General features: G+C 38.7%; 2 protein-coding genes across 2 annotated transcripts in view; both read left to right on the forward strand.

Moving 5' to 3' along the window:
• The window catches only part of CCDC28A (coiled-coil domain containing 28A), a 9282-nt gene extending 1080 nt beyond the window's left edge, over positions 1-8202 (forward strand). The window contains exons 2-6 of the mRNA XM_004673893.2: positions 1936-2135; positions 3096-3259; positions 3698-3852; positions 5950-5972; positions 7639-8202. Coding sequence (XP_004673950.2) covers positions 1936-2135; positions 3096-3259; positions 3698-3852; positions 5950-5972; positions 7639-7693 — 597 coding nt within the window. The 3' untranslated portion in view covers positions 7694-8202. The remainder of the gene's footprint in view (positions 1-1935; positions 2136-3095; positions 3260-3697; positions 3853-5949; positions 5973-7638) is intronic.
• A 10182-nt stretch (positions 8203-18384) lies between these two features.
• Positions 18385-22514, forward strand: part of ECT2L (epithelial cell transforming 2 like) — a 54047-nt gene continuing 49917 nt past the window's right edge. Inside the window, exons 1-3 of the mRNA XM_004674128.2 lie at positions 18385-18491; positions 19075-19246; positions 20427-20539. Of these exons, the coding sequence (XP_004674185.2) occupies positions 19145-19246; positions 20427-20539 (215 nt within the window). The 5' untranslated portion in view covers positions 18385-18491; positions 19075-19144. The remainder of the gene's footprint in view (positions 18492-19074; positions 19247-20426; positions 20540-22514) is intronic.

The following is a 22514-nucleotide window of genomic DNA, read 5'->3' on the forward strand; positions in this document are numbered from 1 at the left end:
TTTGGGGCAGGCGGGAATCGAACTCATGCGGAAGCGGCTTTTAGATTCTCAGTGCTGTGCTTTAACCCGCTGCGCCACCAGGGAGGGCCCTCTATCTGGCAATTTTTTAAAGTTCCATGTAATTTGTGTTGCGTGTTGAAACTCTAGAAATAGTCTCTTCTGTTACTAAAAATGCTTTTTACATGAAAATTGTTAGCCAGGATTACACTTGGCGTCTGGGACTAGCTCCTGAGCAGTAAAGCGTTTCCTTTAGAAACCTCTCAGTGTTGTAGGTATTATAGTTTCATTTATGATTGTTCATGGTCGGGCTGAACCAGCTGAGCCACTGGTTTAAATTCCTGTGCTAGTGGCAGGTATCCAGACAAAAGCGATATATCTGTTTTTGTAAAAATTCTCAGGTAATTGTCTAGGAGTGACATCAATGCATTTGAGTGTTTTTGATTGGTCATAGCATGATTAAATTCAGCACAATGGTCTGAAGAAGAAATCTAAAGGCATTTTACAATCTGATGAGGTAAATAGTCACATAAATTTATCATCTTATGATATCTGAAACAATTTAATCAAGAAAAATTAAATGTTATGCATAAGTAAAAAGAAAATACAGGAGGATATTGTTAGATAGGTGTTAGAAGAAGTGCATTATACAAAAAGGGAAAAGTAATGGATAAATAAAAGGCTTTACACATACTCTATGAAGGGACTTGTATCTTCATAGTGTTCCTTGTGCATCTTTGATGTTGACAAATTAAACACATAATAGGAAAATTTCATGTTTCCTTAGAAATAGGTAGAATATATATATATAGTCATGACAAAAGTTATTTATGGAATTTTAATCCAGGTGATAGAATCAGCTTTTTCCCTAGTCAGAAACTGAATTTCTGCTTGGTAGTTAAAATAAGGTTTCTACTCATTAAAAGCTCCTGTCAGTTACATATCTCTTTGAATCTAGTTACCTCTTCCAAGAATACATTTTCAAAGGGATGTCTTTGAAATCTTCAGTAAGGCAGGGAACATTTCTTGGATGATTTGTTATTAAGAGTGTTCCTCTTCTATAATTCATGCTTTATTAAAAAAAAATTTACCGGGCCCTCTCTGGTGGCGCAGCGGGTTAAAGCACAGCACTAAGAAGCCTAAGCCACTTCTGCAGTGAGTTCTACCCCGCCTGCCCTGGAGGTGACCACATGGCGTGGCAGACCTCTCCTGACCGCCTGCTGCTCCCCTCAGCAGTGTACTTGGTAGATCTGCCTGTTCTGCTTCCCACTCTGTCCCTGGTGAATCCTCTCACCCTCCGCATCTCTGACCTGTACTCCAGATTTGTATGAATAAATAAATAAATCTTAAAAAAAATTTACCATGAAATTTATTGCAAAATCATAAACCTTTATGTTAAGTGCTATATGTGAAAATACAGTCGAGCCCAGGCAGGTCTAAAGTGGACTGTGAAGCCCACTGAATAGAGCTTTGCTATTAAAGGGCAGATCCCTGCACATCAATTCCATTAAAGAACAGTAACTGTTATCTTTAGTTTTCTGATGTTTTTAGATCAATGACTGACCCAAAGAAAGAATTCAATAAAGATTTGTAGGTGAAAAAAAAAAGCATGATCATGCTTTTTTGAGCGCAGGGAATGTCTCTTTTTTAGTATATCACCCCCAAACCAGAACAGTTTCTGGCATGTGGAATAGAGTAAACACTATGGGATCAAGTAAATAAAGAAAATGGTAAAAAAAAAATTTTTTGTCTAACAGTTTTGTGTAGGGCTTCTGAATATATAGCACAGTGGGTTCAATTTAAGGGATCCTTACTTAGATTATCTGATGATCTCTGAACTTCTTGAACCCTTTTCAGCTCATGAAATGGATCTGTGAGACTGTTTCATTTTGGCAGATTATAGCATTCACATATAATAATGTTTTTGTTTTTCCTTAGGTCATAAGAAGCTCGTCTTGGAGCAATAAAGATTGTAAAACTATGGAAGAGCGAAAAGTAAAAAGGAGGAGTCCTAAGTCCTTTAGTGCCCATTCTACTCAGGTTGTTAATGCCAAAAAAAATGCCATTCCCGTTAGTAAAAGCACTGGCTTTTCAAATCCTGCATCACAGTCAACTTCACAGCGACCAAAGTTAAAAAGGTGAATTTTTTTTTACCTCACTACAGCAAAATATTGTTAAATATTAAACTTATTCTTATATAGCATTTTTCCTCTCTTCACTTGTAAATAAAAGAGTGGATTCACATGTAACATGTGACTTAAAAAAATTATGAAGGTGACACTGTATGATGATTGGAAAAAACAAAATAATTGGCTTTGTCTGCAGGTTGTTTTCTCCTGGGACATCACGTTTTGGTGAGCCTCCTGCATGCTTGAGTGTTCTATGGGAAGGGAAGGGGGATTCCAGACAACACATTGAGACAGGGAGACCAGGAGGAAGATGTTGGAGTACTTCGGTCAAGAGAGATCGGTATCAGGTGGTAGAGGATAGAGCTAGGTTAGAGGTGAGTATTAGCAGTAGGATTTCATGGCTGTATTTAGGGGCCACAGGGAGAGTCAAGGATGAGAGCAGGGTTTTAACACTTCATCCTACTCTGATGGTGAAGGTATCTTCTATTCTCCTTAGGCTGGGTCAGTGCCCAGTGACTGAGGTGTGAAACTTTGTAGACCTAGTACTTGGCCTAGAGTCAGAAACAATAAGGGTCCCATAACCACCTGTTGAATGACTGGTAGTTGGAAGAAAAAATCAGATAAGTGTCAGAAGGGAAAGGTAGATATGTTTACTGAGAAATTATGTATGAAACATAAGCTAGTTAAAAGATTTACTAACTCTATTCAGTATTTTGCAGTCCAAAGAATTATAATATTATATAAATATATTCACAGATATTTGTATATGCTTTAGTAGTTACATTTCATACATTTGCTTAAGATTTTCACAACTTTTTTTTGGCTTCTGGTTCAAAATGACTGGTTTAATTTCTTCTTAATTTCTTGCCTCTAAATGAAATTCTATTTAATTCACTATTTTTCCTTAATCTAGAATAGCCTGAACAGATATTTTTTTTAAAGATAATTATATACATTTAATTTTTGCAGAGTGATGAAAGAAAAGACCAGATCCCAGGGGGGAGAAGGAAAAGCTGCTCAATCAACTCCAATTCAGCACTCCTTTCTCACCGATGTCTCAGATGTCCAGGAAATGGAGAGAGGGCTTCTGAGCCTTTTGAATGACTTTCACTCTGGGAAACTTCAAGCATTTGGTAAGCTGTCAGTGTTCCTCTTTATATCCTATTTTTTTGTATTTTGCTATTCCTTTTGAAGTACCATTCTTTTATTAAAGATATTGTAAAATATTGAGTCATTCAACTCATAGCAGTTGTCAATCTTGTAACCAGCTGACTTTGTTACTTCTATATTTGATAATACTATTTAATAAAATATTTTTTCTTTACCTAAACATTGTTTTCTTTTTAAAAAATGTATATCCTATATGACTTTGATTCATGTCATGATTATCATTATCATTTTCTGGCCAAAATTTGATTGTAATTATACGCAGAAAATAATGAAATCATTAACATGATTTATACAAGAAGGAAAACTAGTTTCTTTTGGAATAGCTACAGTTTAAAGTTTGCCATATGCAGGTGAATTTGAATTATCTTAATCTTTACTAATGTTCTGGAATGTTCCCCCAGGAAATGAATGTTCCATTGAACAGATGGAACATGTTCGTGGAATGCAGGAGAAATTAGCCCGCTTGAATTTGGAGCTTTATGGAGAGTTAGAGGAACTTCCTGAGGAAAAGAGAAAAACAGCCAGTGACTCCAATCTGGATAGGCTTCTGTCTGATGTGAGTACAGTCCTTCTTTATCCTTTCTTAAATAAACATTTTTATTGAGATAAGTTTACCCTTTTTATTGTTTTAAAGTATAGTTCAATGATTTTTACAGTGGTTTCACCGTGTTGTATCTAATTCCAGGCACTTTCATCACCCCCAAAAGAAGTCCTGTACCCCTCAGTCCTCCATTTTCCCCATGTCCTAGCAACCCCTCTATCTGCTTTCTGTCTGTAGGGATTTGCCTGGTCTGGACATCAATGGAATCATGCAATATGGAATCATGCAATATGCAGTTTTTCTATTTCTATATTCCTTCATTTAATAAAATGTATTCAAATTTCATCCATTTTAACTTTTATTTTAAAGACATATATTCCAAGGAAATGATCGTATTTATATCTAACCATATATTATGAGAACACTGACAAATCTAAAATCAAAATACTTCTGTATAACAAGATCTTAAGCTATAGGTGGTTCATCCCGATTTCTGTGACTGGCGGCAAGGAAGAAAGATGGGAGGCAGAAAGGCTGAACAAATAGAGCTTATTGCTCCCAGGCAACAGCTGAGATGGAGCTCCCTAGGATAGAGTCCACAGCTACTCTGAGTGCTGTAAGGGGTAGGGGTGTCTTATGTAGGCTTTAGGTTTAGATTCTAGAAAGCTGACGTGGTGCTATATACCTGGATGTAAGGCCCAATCCCAGTCATTGTGCTTCTGTCCATATTTGGTCACACAGGTAGCCATTGTGTTACTGCCCATATCTGGTCACACTCAACAATAGGAAGCAGTATGTTAAAAGATCCTCACTTGATTAATTTTGCTTTATTTATTCATGCAAATGTTACTTATCTTTATTTTTTAAAATATTTTTCAGTATAGAACTCTGTTATTTGTAGTAATTTAGATATTGCCAAAGTAGCATAGATTAGGTGGCTTCAGCAACAGAAATATATTATGTCTCTGTTCTAGAAGCTCACAGTTGGAGATCAGGATGTTGGCAGGGTTGGAAATTTTTTTTTTTTTTTTTTTTTTTTTGAGGCTTCTTTTCTTGGCTCAGAGATGCCATCTTCACTCTCACATGGCATTCTCTCTCTTTGCTTGGGCACTTGTGTACAAATTTCCTCTTATATAAGGACACCAGTTATATTGAGTTAAGGCCCACCCTCAATGATCTCATCTTATGACCTCTTTAAAGAGCGGATTTCCAAGTACATCACATTCTGGAGCATTAGGGCTAAAACAGGAATTTGAGGTGCACGCAGCTGAGCCCATAACACCGGCATGATCTTTATACTGAAGAGGTATTAATTAAATTTGCCTGTTTACATCTTTTTTAGAACAAAAATAAATAGTCAACATACCTTAGTTTCAGATTTCATATTCACTGTTGACAAAGAGGATTAATTTCTGTTGTTTTTTCTCTCGAGTAAGTAAAGGTGAGTGAAATTGTATGACCTTTCAAAATTTCAAACCTATGCTTACTTTATATACCATGTTCAGTCTTTAAAGTATTTCCTTTCGTAATGCATATATGCGTAATTTGCAATGTCTTTAGGAGCATAGCTATGATTGGTGAAATGGATACTGGATTTGAAATCCAAAAGCCTTAATTTAGCCAAGGTTTACATTTGGTTTATAACGCTATACCTTTGGGCAATTTAGTTATGATTTCTGTAACTGAAATTTTTCCCTCAATAATAAGGATGATAATTCTATCCCATGCTGAGAACTGGATGTCTTGTGAAATCTTTTTGTAATTCATAAAAGTTTTAAAGATTATTATGGTATTTTTTTCCTTTTAGAATCTATTATTAAATGGGATTGTAACCATGAATGGTTTTGAAAATAGTTATCAGACTTTAGTTATTATCATATGATTTAAGTCTCCTCTTCTTATTTAACAGATAATAAATACTAAAACTACTTTGTAACTAATCAAATGAATTCCACAGTCTGGATATTTTTTAAGAGTTTTTTTCTTTAGTATCTGCTTTTTCATTTAAAGAAAGCTTAATGAACAATAATTTATTTTAAAATGTATACATTGATCTACTTATGCTATTAATCCTACAAAAGTTAAAATTAAATTTGTTTCTTTGTGTTACAGTTAGAAGAATTGAATTCTTCCATGTATCCTTTGCTTAATATCAACAGTGAAAATTTTACAAAATTATAATTTCTAATGTATAGAAATTATACACCTATTCTTATTTACTTGGTTATCTTCTCTTTGGTTTTCAAATGGAATTTTCTAGTTATTTTGTATGCTGAAATTTAGTTTGTTTCTGGTTTGTACTGCTTTGCTTTGTATTTTCAGATTTTTGAATCATTAAAAACTTTTTTTAATCAAGAGAATTGAGAATAAGGCTAGTTACCATATAGATTATTTTGAATCTTTTCTGATGCTATATTTTGTAGTTGAATATGTAGATATACTATTACTACACTTAGTAGCATTATATGGAATATTTTAGATACCAAAAAAAAAAAAAGGTATAGGATTTGCTTAGAGCAAGTTCACCAGGGAATATGTGAAACATCCAGGTTTTAATTTCAAAATGTATTTTGAAATATATGCAGTTTTCAGAATTAATTTTGAACATGGTCATAATCAGAATGTGAGACATATAACAATACTAAGAAATTATTCTGTCTGTTCACCAACTTAAGTTGAGAGGTAGACGTTCCTTTGAGCCAAACAGTGACACACTAGGAAGGATATTGGTTCTAGTCAAGATTCAATTTTTGAAATATGGTTCCATATCTTGATAGTACAACCTTAGGCAGTGTTTTACCTTGGAGTGTCCTCTGTAATATGGAACAATAGCTACATGTATTAGCATGTATGTGAAAAATTCTGGACTATAGAATATGTATACATTCATATTTTTTACCAAGTTTTTTTTTTAACTAGGTCAAAAAAGGCTTAATAATGTGATCACAGTCTGTACCTCTATTTTATTTTCTCATTCCTACTAAGCTGGTTTTCAGAAGCTTAAGAGCACCTTGTGTTTTTGATCACTGTATTCTTTGTTCAGGTTGTGCTTCCTGCCTAAAGATGCTCTGGCCTCCCCTTCTCTTTATTATACAACAATCAAGTTGAGCTTGTCCATAAAACATCTCACTTCAAACTAGTGTTTTGCCTTACTTCATTATGTCACCGCTGCCATCCATGTATTACTCTCATTTAATTGTCCTTAGTATTTGTATCACTATCTGAATTGGGCCTTGAGAAATAACAAATGTGGGCAATATAGATAAGAAAAAGAAGTGATAATAAGGGATGGCAATAATATACACAGAAGTTTTATCCTACTTCCAGTCTTTTTAACAAATAATTCACAAAATAATAGAAAAGGTTTTAGAGTTAGGATAATTTTATTTTTTACCTTTTCAAAGAAATTATTTTCCCAAGATGATAATGTTTCCCCCTCAAAAGAACTGTTTTAATCCATTGCATTTTCGTATTTGCTTCTAATCAGCTCCTTAACATGAAAATGATTCTTGCCTGTATTATAGTAATTCCGTGCTCTATTAGAACCTGTAACATAGTCTTGCTTCAGTGGCTTTTTTAAAAGCCTTTGAATTCTATCTATAATATAATCACTTCACTACATTGAAAAATTGTGTTACACTTCTAGCTTTCTCAATAGCAACATGGGTGCCTTCCCTTTAAACATAACTTCCCCTTCCCCCCTTTTTAAAAAATGTTTCAGCCTCTTAATTCCTAAGTGTAATTTCCAGAATTCAAAAATTCTCATTATAGAAAGAAATTTTTCTTAACTGATGAATGCAGACAAAAACTCCATTTGGCAGATGCACAAGATGTGCCAAATACTTCTACCAGCTAAAATGAAATTCAATTGCTTTCTTGTGAGTTGAAGTGCAGCAGCATTCTTCACATTTCCAGCTGAATCCAGTAGCAGAATCATCTTCCACAATATGGAATTAAAGTAATTAAAGTGCAAGTGCAATGATTGTTTCCACATATTGCTTTCAGTAATTTGACTTGCTGTAATTCACCATAACTGGTCTGGGCCTGTTGAAGGTTTAATCAGGAAATGTGACACAGAGGTTGTGCTGCTATGCTTTATATTGTTGCCTTATGGGGTTATACTTGAAATGTATTGTGCTAAATGTCATTGATGGGCTGAAGGGTTTACCCTTCGTGAGCTCACCAAACTGACTCTCGTGTTGATCATAAGTTGATGCTGCACAGGCTTTTTGTGGCAGCCAGCTTCAGTTTACGTTTAATAATCAGTACACACATCGGCGTGTGTTCCAGTGGCCAGTGACAACAAATGTTGAATGAGTATTTGTGAAATTCACTATTTTTAATAAAATGATTGTTTTAAATTAATTTCTTTTGTCTGTTTGGAGGAAATATGTAGTCTTTGCTCTGAGAATATTCACTCCTCAGTGGAACTGCTTATAAAATTCAAGGGTCTGAAACTTTCTTGCAAATTTTGTACATTTGCATTACACTAAGTTCATGAGCTTTAATATTACACCTTGATTTGAACCCTTATTTTGTCTCTTAGCTCTGTTTTCATGTACATTTCCTCAGTTTCTTTGAGTTTAGATTTTCTTTTTAATCTAGAAAACAAGGTTCATAGTGCATAAGCAGTTTATAGTGCTTGTTATGAAGAGGAAGTTTAAAAGTATGTTTAAAATACTTCACACAGGAACTGACACCAGCAATCAGAAGCAGACTTATTACCCTTTTCAGACAGCTTTCTTAAAGTAGTAATTGATGTATCAGGGAGGATACCCTTTTAAAGTGTACAATTCAGAGGTTTTATGCAGCCATCACCATAATCTGACTGTAATACACTTCATTGCCTACAGAGAAGCCCATTACCAGTCACCTCCCGTTTCTGAACACCCCCATCCTTTGGCAGCACCATTCTTACTCTCTTGATTTGCCTTTTTTTGAATATTTTGCTAAATCATGCCATGTGCAGTGCTTTGTGACTCTCTGATCATGCTTGTTGAGGTTCATCCATGTTGTGACATGTCAGTACTTCACCTGTTTATCCATTCCTAGCCCAGTTGTCTTCACCCTGCAGAAGGGGCCTGTGCTACTACCACTTCGTCTCCAGGCCACAGAAACAAGCACCTAGTTAGGTTCAGGAAGGTTGGGAGCCCACTGAATAACACTAAAAATAATCTTGGTTTTAGTAATTTTTGGCATTCTGAATTCAAAGAGTATTGATCCATATAATCAGTGCTTTTACTCTCTTTTGCATTCTGTTTCCAGTTTGCCACTTTCTGCAGCCTCATACTACACCTTTATTTGGCTTTTGCCATTTGTATTTAAAATGAGAACATTCTGATCCTACTGAAGTATTAATAATAGGTTTTCTCTTATGCATTTTAGTGCTTGTCTTGACATTATTGAATGCATTAAAAAAAATGTATTATCTGCAACTCAACCACAATGACTTCTTTAGTCCATTGCCAAACAATACTATGTGCCCCCAAAAAAGTTTAAAATGCAACTCTTAGCAGTAATAATTGGCTTTAAGGTATGCTAACTATAAAAAGAAGCGAGGTTCTTATTGGAGATGATTCAAGCATAATCAATCTTTAAAATCACCAGAACATGATATCTGCCACTTTAGAAACTTTTTAGTTGGGTTGAGAGAATAGGGATTTGAGGGGAGAGAAATAGCACCCTAGGGTAAGACCACAAAGGGAAATTTTGCCATATGAATGTTTTTCTTGGATGAGTCCTGAGATGGAATAAAACAAAAGCTGTTTCCTGTGGATTAGTGACCAAGCAGCCTTTTGACCTTGTTTATTCAGTCAGTTCATTGGCCCTTTGTGTAAAAAGACCCCATGTGATTCCAGCTTTATTCATCTAATTTGTATCTTTTCGTGCAATTTAACCGTGTAAAAACCAATAGGCTAAAAATGAGAAGTTTGGATTAGAATAAAACTTTTGAGAACGAAATTTATTTAGCTATTGCATATTATAGAAAAAAAATTCAGAGATGTAAAACACCATATTAGGGGCCTCTCTGTTGGTGTAGGGACTAAGTCTCAGTGATATCATGCTGTCACCTGCGGCCTGAGTCCCTGGCCAGGCATCTCGTCCACATATCACAGCAGACCTCTCCTGTAACTACTCCCCTTAGCAGTGAATTTAAATGGATCCCCTGTTCTGTTCTCCACTCTGTCTCTGGTGAATCCTCTCACCTCCCCCTCAATCCCCCTCGCCTACACCTTTGTTCTTGAATACATTAATAAAAATAAGTCTTTTTTTTTTAAACGTACTACCCAGAGCAAACTATATTTACCTACATATTTCCAAGCTTCTTAAACTGTTTATGAAAATTAGATGGTAATATTCATATAGCTTTCTAACCTGCCTTTCATATAGTGAACATCTTTCCATGGAGCAAACTTCACTTACATATGAAAGAGTAAAAGGCTTCATGATAAAGTTTTGTTTTTTTAAGAAGAATAGGGTGTGTGTGTGTGTTTTTTAAAGATTTATTTATTTGCATACAGAGCTGGGGTACAGGCCAGAGGCTCAGGGGCGGTGAGAGGCTTCATCAGAGACAGTGGGGAGCAGAACAGGCAGATCTATGAAGTACACTGCTGAGGGGAGCAGCGGACAGGTCAGGAGAGGTCTGCCACACCATGTGGTCACCTCCAGGGAAGGCGGGAATCGAACTCATGCGGAAGCAGATTTAGATTGTCAGTGCTGTACTTTAACACGGCTGCAACACCGGGGAGGGCCTAAAGTTTTTTTTGTTAAAGATTTATTTATTTGTGCACATAGAACTGGGGTACAGGCCAGAGGCTCAGGGGCGGCAAGAGGCTTCACCAGAGACAGAGTGCGGAGCAGAACAGGCAGATCAACGAAGTACACTGCTGAGAGGAGCAGCGGGCGGGTCAGGAGAGGTCTGCCGCGCCAGCGCCATATGGATCTCCTCGGGGCAGGCGGGGATGGAACTCATGTGGAAGTGGCTTAAGTTTCTTAGTGCTGTGCTTTAACCCGCTGTGCCACCTGGGAGGGCCCATGATAAAGTTTTAAAGGCTGATCAGCCCCATGAGAAATTAATTGGGAAGGGTGCTTTTTTTAATTTAATGCTATTTTGGTTTTGGTACCTCCTGCATAATGCTAAATTGGCAATAAGTATTAAAATACTCGAAGGATTGCCTGAAGATGACAACCCCTATCTTTCCTCTCACACGGCCTTAAAATTGTTATTTAACAACAAGCAAACTTTGGTTACAGTGCCCCAGTCTCTTCTTGGGGTCCCGCAGCCTGGCGTCTGGCCTCTCAGCTGACCCTCCTAGGCCTTCTAGGACAGGTAGCACCCAGGACCCACCGGGGGCTCCCTGGATTGTGGCAAAAGAGCCGGATTCCACAGTGGCAGGAATTCGGCTGCGGCAGTGGGGACGCATGCGGATGGCCGGTGCAGGACGGGCGATCGGTGCTGAGGAGCCGGCTGCAGCGAGCTCCAGCCGCAGTGACCGCTGTCCTACGGGCAGCGGCGCTGCCTTCCGCGTGCCCGGGTCGCTATGGAGACGGTGCGCGGTGGATTACACCCCTCTTCCCGCGGCCCTGTGGAGGGTTCGCTCTCTCTTGAGGTGCAAAGAGCTGGCAGCCGCGCCGCGCCTTGCTGGGTCTCGCCGCCACCTCCCCGAGGTAAAGCCCGGGCTTTGGGCCGGGTGTCTTTCTCTTGGGACCCAGGGGCACAGCTTCCCGGCCAGTTTGGTTTCTCTTGGGAGGGAAAGGGAGATTTTGGGCGCGGGACCGACCGAGCGACCGCCTTGACCTTGAAGACCCTTCGCCACTCCGCATCATCCTATATACTGAAGGGGCTCTGGGGAGCAACAAGTCTCTGCCTTAGTGTCACGTTCAAGTTGGGGTGTGGCACGTGGTGGACTCTGATCTCCAGAGAGCACTCTTAGGAGTTAGAGATGAACTCGAGTTACGGGGCATTTAGGAAAACACTGATTTTCATAGGATTCCTAACTCCCTCCTCCTGTCTCACCGTGTTTCCACTGTGGAGTCCAAAATGTGGAGAGAATGGTCATTTGTTAGTTTTATCGTTACAAAGAATTTGCTCTTTTTCACTGATTTTTAAAAATTGTATTTTTGTTGTATTTCATGACTCTGGACTTTGAAGCGTAATTAGGTTATATATTTGAGGTGTTTCTTGAAGTAAACTTTATTGCTGTGAGCTTCCCTTTTAGAACTGATTTTGCTGCATTCTATTGTTATTTAGTTATTTTTTTTTTTTTTTTGGTTCCCATTTCATATCTCTTAGGACACTTTTTGATTTCTCTTGATTTTTTTCCCCACCGACTCAATTTTCAATAGTATTGTTTAATCTCCACATATCTGTGAATTTTCCAGTTTTCTTTGTGTAGTTAATTTCTAGTTTACACCATTGTGGTTGAAACAGTTGCTTGATCTGATTTTAATGCTCTTAAATTTATTGAGACTTATTTTGAAGCCCAACATATGATCTATCTTGGAAAATGATCCAATTGTACTTGAGAAGTATGTGTGTTCTGTAGCTTTTGGGTAGTATGTTCCATATACACTTATTAAATCTACCTGGCTTAATGTCCCACTTAAGGCAGGTCTCCTATCTGGAGTATTTAATCATGAATGTAAGTGAATAAGTTAATAAAATACATTTTATTTTTAAAAATCACAAGAAATCCTAATTGATTATGGAAGAAATGGTAAAGTACAGTATTTTGGCTGTTGGAGAAAGAATCCATAAAAGATTTAAAAAAATGGATGATATTAAAAAATATCCGGGCCCTCCCCGTGGCACAGCGGATTAAAGCACTCCACTGAGAAGCTAAAGCCACCTCCGCATGAGTTCGATTCCCGCCTGCCCTGGAGGTGACCACATGGCGTGGCAGACCTCTCCTGACCCGCCCGCTGCTCCCCTCAGCAGTGTACTTTGTAGATCTGTCTGTTCTGCTCCCCACTCTGTCGCTGGTGAAGCCTCTCACCGCCCCTGAGCCTCTGCCCTGTACCCCAGTTCTGTATGTACATATAAATAAAATCTTAAAAAAATATATATCCTATGTATATTTTGAATACATAGTAGTTGAAACCCTCTTGGTATTAAGAGATACATTAATATCATGGTAGTGCAAGATATTGGTGACTGCCATACTGTATATGTAATTTGCAATAAATATTCTTGCTCCAGGGAAAAGTCTTCTATAAGTACCCTAAAATACTTCCTTTTTTCCCAATGTATTGATGTCATGAAAGAATAATCTATCAGACCTATATATTCATTCAATTCTTAGCTTATTTTACCATATAACTCATTTAATGATGGAAATTACTCATAAGAGGATCTATCATACAAGTTGATAAATTGTCACAATTGTGACATAGAGTAGTTGTCAATTCTAATATTCAGGAAAGAAATTTGGCTTCTCTTAGCTAGTAACTTGGTTTTTAGCTCTCATATTGAGAAAATTGGTAGATGTGAATAATTACTCATTCAGCAAATTCTTGCCAAGTGCCTACTCAGTGGCAGTTACTTCTGATATGCAGCTTCTAATATGGCTCCCAGTGATACCCAGGTTATGTAGCCTTTTGAATTCCCTCCCCTTAGAGAACGGTTGCCAATTTATTTCTATAAAAGGTTAGGTATTAATATTTTTGACTTTGTAGGCCTTATGTTTAACTATGTTTATGGTCAATCTCTCACACTTAACTATAAAAGTATAAAAGCAACTACAGACAGTAATACAAATAACCATGATAATCTATATTAAAAATGTATTTAAAAGGGGGGGACCTGCTGACCATGTTTAATGACCCATAATCTGAGTAGTGAAAATGTGATGGTGTATCACTTCTGAGATTATGTTCCATAAAGATTCCTTGGCTTCTATCTTGCCTGACCTTTCTTGCCTTCTCACTCACGTGGGTGCCACCCAGCTGCCATTTTGTGAGTTAAGCTATGGAGAAGCCCACAGAGGAGTGGGTGGTGGAGAGAGAGCTTCTAGGAAACAGCAAGGACCTGAAGCCCTTGATACAGTAGTCAAAAAGGAACAGAATCTTACCAACAACCATTTACATGCATTTAAAGTGAATCCTCCCACAGTTCAATTTTGGGATGATTATAACCCCAGCTGGCACAGGGTTGTGAGAGACTTTGAATTATGCCCAGAATCCTGACTCAGAAACTGTGAGGCAATAAAGGTTTATTGTTTTCAGCTAACTTTGGAACAATATGTTGTGCATCATACAATAACCAACCATGATGGGCTTCCCATGAAGAAGGGAAGAGCCATATGTGGTTTTTTCCTCCTGGAGCTTCATTGTAACCATAAGCATATTCAAAGTGGCAAACGTCTTACCAAAAGAAAAATGTTTGACTTTCTTCAGTCATTTCTCAAGCATATTTAATCATGTATCCTGTTTTCCTGGGGAATACCTGTTAGTTACTTATGGAACTATAATTTGGTGAAATAGAAAATGTGGGACTATATATAAAAGGAAACTAATCCACTCAACAAAGTAGGGACTGTCAGCCTGTTCTTTCTCCCTGGATTGAATAACTTGCAAAGTTGATATCTTAGAGAATGAAAAGAATTCTGTAGAAATTTATAGCTGTATAAATCTACATATTTCTATCTATCTTACGTATGTAATCTAACCAGCAGAGAGAGCCACTGTTGCCTCTGTAATGTTCCACTCATTATGTAATTCAGTAATCCCTTAACACAAAGGATAATAACAATTTTGAGAACTTGCTAAATAAAAATTCCTTATGTTGGTTCTTGGAGGGATTTCACATAACAACAGCTGGGCATCTTATGAAACTAAGGATTTGTTTTGATTTAATATTGCTTCAGAAGGAGGTATTTAATTTCCCACATTGCCATGGGTTTTTCTCTGAACAACACATTCTCATATTGCTGTTTACCAAGACACATCACTGCCCTGCAGGAGGAAACTGAACCCCAGACTAAATTACTTGTGAACCTTTTATTTGGGTCAGCGTGGGGACCCAACCTGTTGCTCACTATGTCATATCTTCCTTCTTAATATTTCTAAAACTGTTCCTCAGTAGTGCATGCTATTCTGATATGTTCATGTTTAAAATGTGCTATCTCACAGAAGTGTAGAAATAAAGTAGGCACTACAAATGTTTGCCACAATCTCAGATTTTTCTGTGATGACTCTCTTCATCTACTCCCGGTCATATTGGTCTCTCTCTCCTTGAAATTTAGCCACAGAGAGTTACTTAGAAATTCAGACACTTCTGGCCCTCCCTGGTGGCGCAGTGGGTTAAACACAACACTGCAAGTGAGCAGCAGCCACTTCAGCATGAGTTCTACTCCCGTCCCAGAGGTGACCCACATAGCACAGCAGACCTCTCCTGCCTCGCCCGCTGCTCCCCTCAGCAGTGTACTTCGTCAATCGGCCTGTTCTGCTCCCCACTCTGTCTCTGGTGAATCGTCTCACTGCCCCTACACCTCTGACCTGTACCCCAGTTCTATATGAATAAATAAATCTTGTTTGAAAAAGAAAGACATTTAGACACTTCTGATATTAGAATTTCTGACAACACAGCTCTTGAGATAACTAAGCTGCTGAAATGATTGTTTTTCCCTTAGATTGATCCAGAATCTGCCTCACTTATGTCTGTCTCTCTCTGACATCTCTCTGTTGTTTTAATTTTGTCTTTTGGGGATTCACAAATCATATGTTGATATGAAATATAGAAAAAATGGTGTGTGTGTGTGTGTATAGAGTGAGAAAGGGCCCAATTACTTTCTCTTTTTGAAACATAGTCTACTCTCTATAAATATCTATCACTTTTTCTTGGATTTATTATCTAATAAGCGCTCATATATAAAAGACTTATTATGGACTTTCTCTTTTATTCCCCTGTATTAAAACCATATCACAGCTATAACTGTATAGTAAGCTTAGCTAGGTAGAAACACGTGTCCCTTCTATTGTCTTCCAGACTGTCTTGACTATTTTTTTGCCATTTAAATTTATGTAAATATTTTAAAGTTAGCTTTTCAAGTAACATACACCCCCCAACATATACAATATCTCAAGAATCTTATTAAGATTGCATTAAATATGTAGATCAATTTGAGAGAATCTCTTTTTATGAATAAAGTACCTCTTTTGGTCTTTAAGAATGATTTTCTTTTCTTTTTTAATTTATTTACTTATGAATACAAGAACTGGGGTACAGGCAAGAGGTTCAGGGGGATAGGGTGAGAGATTTCACCAGAGACAGAGTGGGGAACAGAAAAGGCAGATCTGATGAAATACACTACTGAGGAGAGCAATGGATGAAACAGAATAAGGTCTACTGCACCATGTGGGTCACCTCCCTGGCTGGGGATCAAACTCATGCTGTAGTGACTGTGGATAACTTCATAGTGCTGTGCCTTAACCCCTGAGCCACAAAGGTTAGTCCCTAAGAATGATTTTCAATAAAATTATTTCAATAAAGTTATATAATTCTCTTTATAAAGTTTGGACTTTTATTTTTTTCTAGGTACTTAATAGTATTTGATGTTATTGCAGATGGCACCTTTCTAAAGATTCCTTTTTTCACTTTTTTTATTCATTACATTTCTACCCATAACAATTTCTTACTTACGATAGAAAGGCAGGGCTCTCCCTGGTGGTGCAGTGGATTAAAGCACCACATGATGAAGCTCTCCAAAGCCACTGCAGCACGAGTTCAATCCCCTGCCAGGGAGCTGACCCACGTGGCATGACAGACCTCTCCTGACCCACCCGCTGCTCCCCTCAGCAATGTATTTCAGTAGATCTGCCTGTTCTGCTCCCCACACTGTCTCTGGTGAATCCTCTCACCCATCACACCTCTGGCCTGTATCCCAGTTCTGTAAGCATAAATAGATAAATCTTTAAAAAAAAAAAAAAAGACAGAAAGGCATTAAAAGTTTTGCAACTCACAAATGTAGAACTCAGTGAATTATGGAGTGAACTCCCTGGGTCCCCAACACTTCATCATTACCAGTACCAGATCCACCTCTTTTCTTTCTAGTCAGCCCCATGTTTTTCTCCCCCAAAGGTAACCACTATCCTAACTGCCAGTCATGGTGCAGAACTTTGTATAAGTGAAGCCATATGAAACATAATTTTGTTACCAAGCCCTTGTTCAGTGTCTTATGTGTATGATAATTTATATTGCTCTGATAGCAGCAGGCTGTTCCTTGATGTAAGGCATTCTGGGACATGAATATATGACAATTTATCCATCCAACTGTTGGTGGATGCTTGGGTTGTTTCCAGATTGGACCTATCTGATGTAGCTGTGAATATTCTTGTGGATATGTTTGGTCCACATGTGCATTCATTTCCATTGGGTCAAGTATATACATATGTTCAACCCTAAGAAGTAATGCCAAACACTTTTTCAACATATACTAATGTATCCTCCCACCAGCTGTATATGGGAGTTCTGGATGCTCACCCACATATCATTTTGTCAATCTGTGATAGATAACAAACCATCTGAAGATTTAATAGCTTGAAATGAGAATCATTACTTTTCACAGCCCTGTAGGTTGCTGAAGTATCTTCTGCTTGTGGGAGAAGGTTGAACTGTGAAGTAATGTGTCAATGTTCTTGGCCTTCTATCCTTGAGTCTGGGCTATATCTAGGTCACTTGCTTTTTTTTTTTTTCTTTAAAGATTCCTTTATTTATGCATACAGAACTGGGTACAAGCCAGAGGTGCAGGGGCGGCAAGAGGATTCACCAGAGACAGAGTGGGGAGTAGAATAGGCAGATTGATGAAGTACACTGCTGAGGGGGAGCAGCGGGCAGGTGAGGAGAGATCTGCTACGCCATGTGGGTCACCTCTGGGGTCAGGGATTGAACTCTCACTGAAGTGGCAGTGGCTCATTTGCAGTGCTGCATCCTAACCCCTTGCACCACCAGGGAGGGCCAAACTTGCTTTTAACTACTAGAATGAAGCAAAAGTGATGGTATAGCACTTCTGAGATTACGTTACAAGATTTCCCTCTCGTGTCCTCTCCTGCTTTGTCATTTGCTTGCTCAAATGGAAGCCAGTGCCCATGAAAACTGCCCTATGGAGAGGCCCATGTGACAAGGAGGAGTTGAGGGAAGTTCTCCGCCAATAATCAATAAGAATTTAAGTCTTAGTCCTATGGCCCACGAGCAACTGAATCTGTCAGCAACTACATGAACACATTTCACATCCTACAGATGAGAACAAAGTCCTCACCCACACCCTGACTGCAGTCTTCTGGGGGATCTAGAAGCAGAGGTACCTGGTATGGACTAAATTATGCCTCACTCTGCATCTTCACCTTCACTGAAATTTGAAGCTCTAATTTCCAATGTGAGAGATAGCATTTCTCATTAAATGAGGACACGCTGTAAGGTGTAAGGGTAGAGCCTTAATCCAGTAGGACTGGTCCCTCAGGAGGAAAGGGACACCAAATCAGTGGCAGGCATGCACCCTCTCTCTCGCTGCCCTCCCTTTCTCTCTTTTCTCTCTCTTAGAGAAGAAAGACCTTATGAACACACAGTGAGACGGCAGCCACGACAAGCCAGAAAGCAAGACCTTCCCAGAAGCCAACTCTGGCAGCATCTAGATCTTGGACTTCCAGCCTGCAGAACTGTGAGAAAATAAATGTCTCCTGTTTCAGTCACCCAGACTGTGGTGTTTTGCTAGTGCCATCATAGCCCACTAAACTGCACTTGAATTCCTGGCCCACAAAAACTTTGAGATAATAATATTTGCTGTTTGAGATAATGTTGAGATGATTTGTTAAGCAGCAGTAGGTAACTGATACGTTTGCCTGATGTTTCTCTATGACTTGTAACTCAAAATATTGGCAGGCAAGTTGTCCTTATTAAACCCTTCATGGAAAGAAAGAGTCAACAGTCCTATCTGATGAAGGGTCTATCTAATTTCTAAGTTAGTTTCCTAGAAAAGCTCAAAACAATTCTGGTTTAGATTCATATTTGGATATAAATAGATGAGGACAGAATAAACTGCAATGATATGGAGCTCATGTGCCCCTGTGTACATTTGAGTGGGTTATCTTGCAAATACGTGTGTGTAAAAATATATATATATATATATATTACATATATATGTAGGATTAACTATATGTCTTTAAATAAATATATAGTATAAACAAGTCATTTAAATTCTATAATTCCTGTATGAGCAACACTAATATACTGGATGTTTCTAGGCAATCTTAATTAAAAATCTATTGAAATAAACCTGAAGCTCCTAGAACTAGAAGAAAATAATTTTCTAAGATGTCAGCTGGGGATTCAGCCAGGAAAACCCTGGAAATGGAGAGTTTCCACACAAGATTCAGTGCCTGGACACCTTTTAGGAACAAGTCATTAAATAGACAGGTGAGTTACATACTCTAGAATAAAAAAATGTGCAATTTGCAAGGTTAATTTATTGTGCTGTATTGGGTCTTTTAATTTAAAAAGTAATAATAATTTAGTTTTTGAGTTGTTTGAATAAAAAAATAAACCTACATTTCTGGCCCTAAGATGGTGTCTTCTCATCCACGGCCCCAACTCCTACCTTGTGGGATGCTCAAATATGCTTCCCCTTTCCTCCAGGGACAAAACAGAAGTCTCCAAGACACACACTCAGTTGCTATTGATATAATGGAGGAGGGGGATAGAAGGATATACTGTTGGTGGTGACCTGCTGTGGAGAGAGTTGTTAAATACCTAAAAGAAGTAGAGTGATTTAATATGGAGATCATTTTTCTATGTTTCCTCCCGCCTCTTTCCCATCCTGAGCTAACTGTATGGTCTGATGTTGCTTGAATATGCCCCCCTTTGAAAGGTCATGCAGAAGGTAGGCACTCTAGAGAAAGTAGCAGCTCTAGAGATCTCAGTGGAGAAGGCGCTGGGCTCTCCGAGCACATGCAACATTCAGACCTGTGCACAAGGGATGGAGATTGGTCAGCCAGGGGCTCATGCCTGACCCAGTGACAGAAAGTGAGTTTGTTTATGTCAGCTCAGCCCAGTGGGGCTGAAACCCAGGTTTGGGGTGGGGAGGGGCTTGCTCTTCCTTAGTGTTTGTCTTCCCGGGAGACACTAACAATGGCTATGTAGCAATAGCTGTTTTCAGCTGGCAGGAGCTATGAAGACCCAAAACTGTGGTCTAGTCAAGCTGCTTTGCAGGTGCGCCTGTTGCACAGTAAAGAGGTGTGGTCTGGATGTGCTTTCCAGATGAAATGTTTGGGAGCTGTTTCCCCAGGCCACATTAGCCTTGGGAGTAAACAAGAACCAGGGTGCATATTTCCTTGTTTGGCCCCGTCTGTAACTTTTTCTCCCCTCACCCCCAGCTTTCCCAACCAGTTCCCTCAACAAGCCGAGACTTGTCTTTTATCCCTTGATTAAAACAGTTTAAGCTGAAGAGAGAGACCCCAGGCACATATGTGAAAACGCTCTGTGAACTATAATGTGCTCTGCAAATATTAGCCGTGAGATTGTTAGATAATCCATGGATGCTTAGCAACCACGGGTATATTGAACTACACAGGAAAATGTCATTTTCTCCCCCTTCTAGCTCTTTCAGGAAAGAGTTGCTCTCATAAGTCACTGGTTTGACCTCTGGACCAACAAGCAACGTCAAGAGTTCTTTGTCAAGATTTTTTTACAATGTACTAAGTCACAAATAAGGTAAATATAGCCTAGTGATAGCATTATTGTTCTTAAAGAAAATACAATAAAAATGTTTATATGATCGTCAAGGATTTCTTCATTCCTTCCCCTTCCCTCTACCTGCCCCCCCCCAGGAAAAAAAATAAACAGTTTATATTTTAAGGTTGATCAAGACTCTTCTGAAGCCTCCCTCCTGTTGCGGGGGCCTTAACACCTCCATACCACAGTGGGATGTTTAAATAGCCCAGTCAGTGAAATTTTAAGTTTAATTTATTTATTTCTATATATTCTCATAGTATATGTTACATTTTGGTGGCATATTACATTCTCCATGGAACTATCAGACAGGCATTGAGTTAGGTATCTGGTACACAGCTGGTCACTATAGCAGCATTTTGGAATATGTGTAGGAATTGTGTGGACCCTGATTGCCAGAAGGTCCTATTCTTACTCTTCCCTCCTGTTAATGTTTGTAATTTGCTGCAAATACTCCAGTGGAGAGAGTGTGACATTTGAATGTGTTCGTTGAAATTACACCCAGGGGCAGCTAGTGTTCTGATCAGGAATTAATAATCGAGAAGTGATTAGTTCAGATCATATTGGAAAGGTCACCATGTCTCTGTTATTGCCAGATACTTTGCTAATTAGCACAGCAAATATCACATGTTAGTCATTATCAGGAAACTAGTAGCTGTTAACTGGCCAGATGAATGTTAGCAATGAACTCTCTGGTGAAATTAAAGGTAGTCAGATATGGCGATCCAACCAAAATGTTCTAGAGTCCTCCAGTCTGTCTGGACCTGGTTGAAGAATCTACTCTGGCCAGTAGCAGCAGTTTTAAAGATGGTTTCTCAGGTTTATCACCAAATTGATGAATTAATTGCCTTGTCAGTCTGGGGGTTTCTGGTAGCCTGAAGCCAGTAATGAGGGTAATAATAGAATCCTGTTTCTGGAACATTGGCTTTTTTCCATTTAGTGAAGCTTTCACCCAAAGGACAGAGAGCTGGGACTTCATCGAGCCTACAGAGGCGCTCTGAAGTGGTTTGGGCTTACCAGGGTTTGTTTAGTAAAACTCCAGGTTGGCGGGCAGTAGCTGCAGACCCCACCCTAGGGGCTCCGTCTCAGCTGCTGCCCGGGAGCATTAAAATTTTACTTGCTCAGCCAAAAAACAAACAAACAAAAAAACACACAAAAAAAACCCCCCAAAACTCTAGGTTGGCATTATTTGCATTGGTTTCTTTCACTACAACCTGGTTATAGCACAAAAGTATTATGAGGTGCTCAATACCAAATCGGCTTATTTTAGTTTGCCATCCCTGTGTCCTGCTTCCTTCCACTCCCTGTTCACCTCTCCCACAACCACTTTGTCTTTCCCTCCTACTTGCTCACCTTAACCACAGTCAATTTTCTCCTGTGTCCATGCAGCCACAGTGAATTGTTAAACGGCTGTTCCTGGTGGAGTCGTGGAATCACTGGAGACATGTCTTCCTGGCTCTGTTGAAGAGACTGCAGGGACATACCACAGACAAATAAGCTCCTCAGTCAGTGCTTAAAAAGCAGAGGGGAGGGAACTCTCACAGGTGGTGGGGCTTCCTTTCACTGCATCTTTGCAGCTTTGACCATGAGAAAGTAATAGACCAAATCTCATACCCACAATTGAGTAATAGCTTCGTGGTGCATAGTGCTCTGGTCTCTTATCTCACAAACCAAGCAATTTTCCTTGTTACCACTGGAGGTCATTAGAGCCCTTGGCTATATTTTGAGGTTCTTTATGATTAGGCCTGACATTTCATCAGGAGTTGTATTCTTTGTCTGGAATCTAAATTTTTCTTTCGGTGGGATTAGGTTATGAAGCTATCCTGTTCAGTCAAAGGACTTTGCTTTGCTTGACAGTGGCTGTTTTTCTGTAGAGAACTGGTGTGTTTATAATTCTGTATTCTGGGCTATTGATTTTAGGGTAAGTTTAAAGTCAATTTCTATTCTCTAGATTCGG

Source organism: Condylura cristata, unplaced genomic scaffold (genome assembly GCF_000260355.1).
Source record: "Condylura cristata isolate star-nosed mole 26May11 unplaced genomic scaffold, ConCri1.0 scaffold00001, whole genome shotgun sequence".
Lineage (NCBI taxonomy): Eukaryota > Metazoa > Chordata > Mammalia > Eulipotyphla > Talpidae > Condylura > Condylura cristata.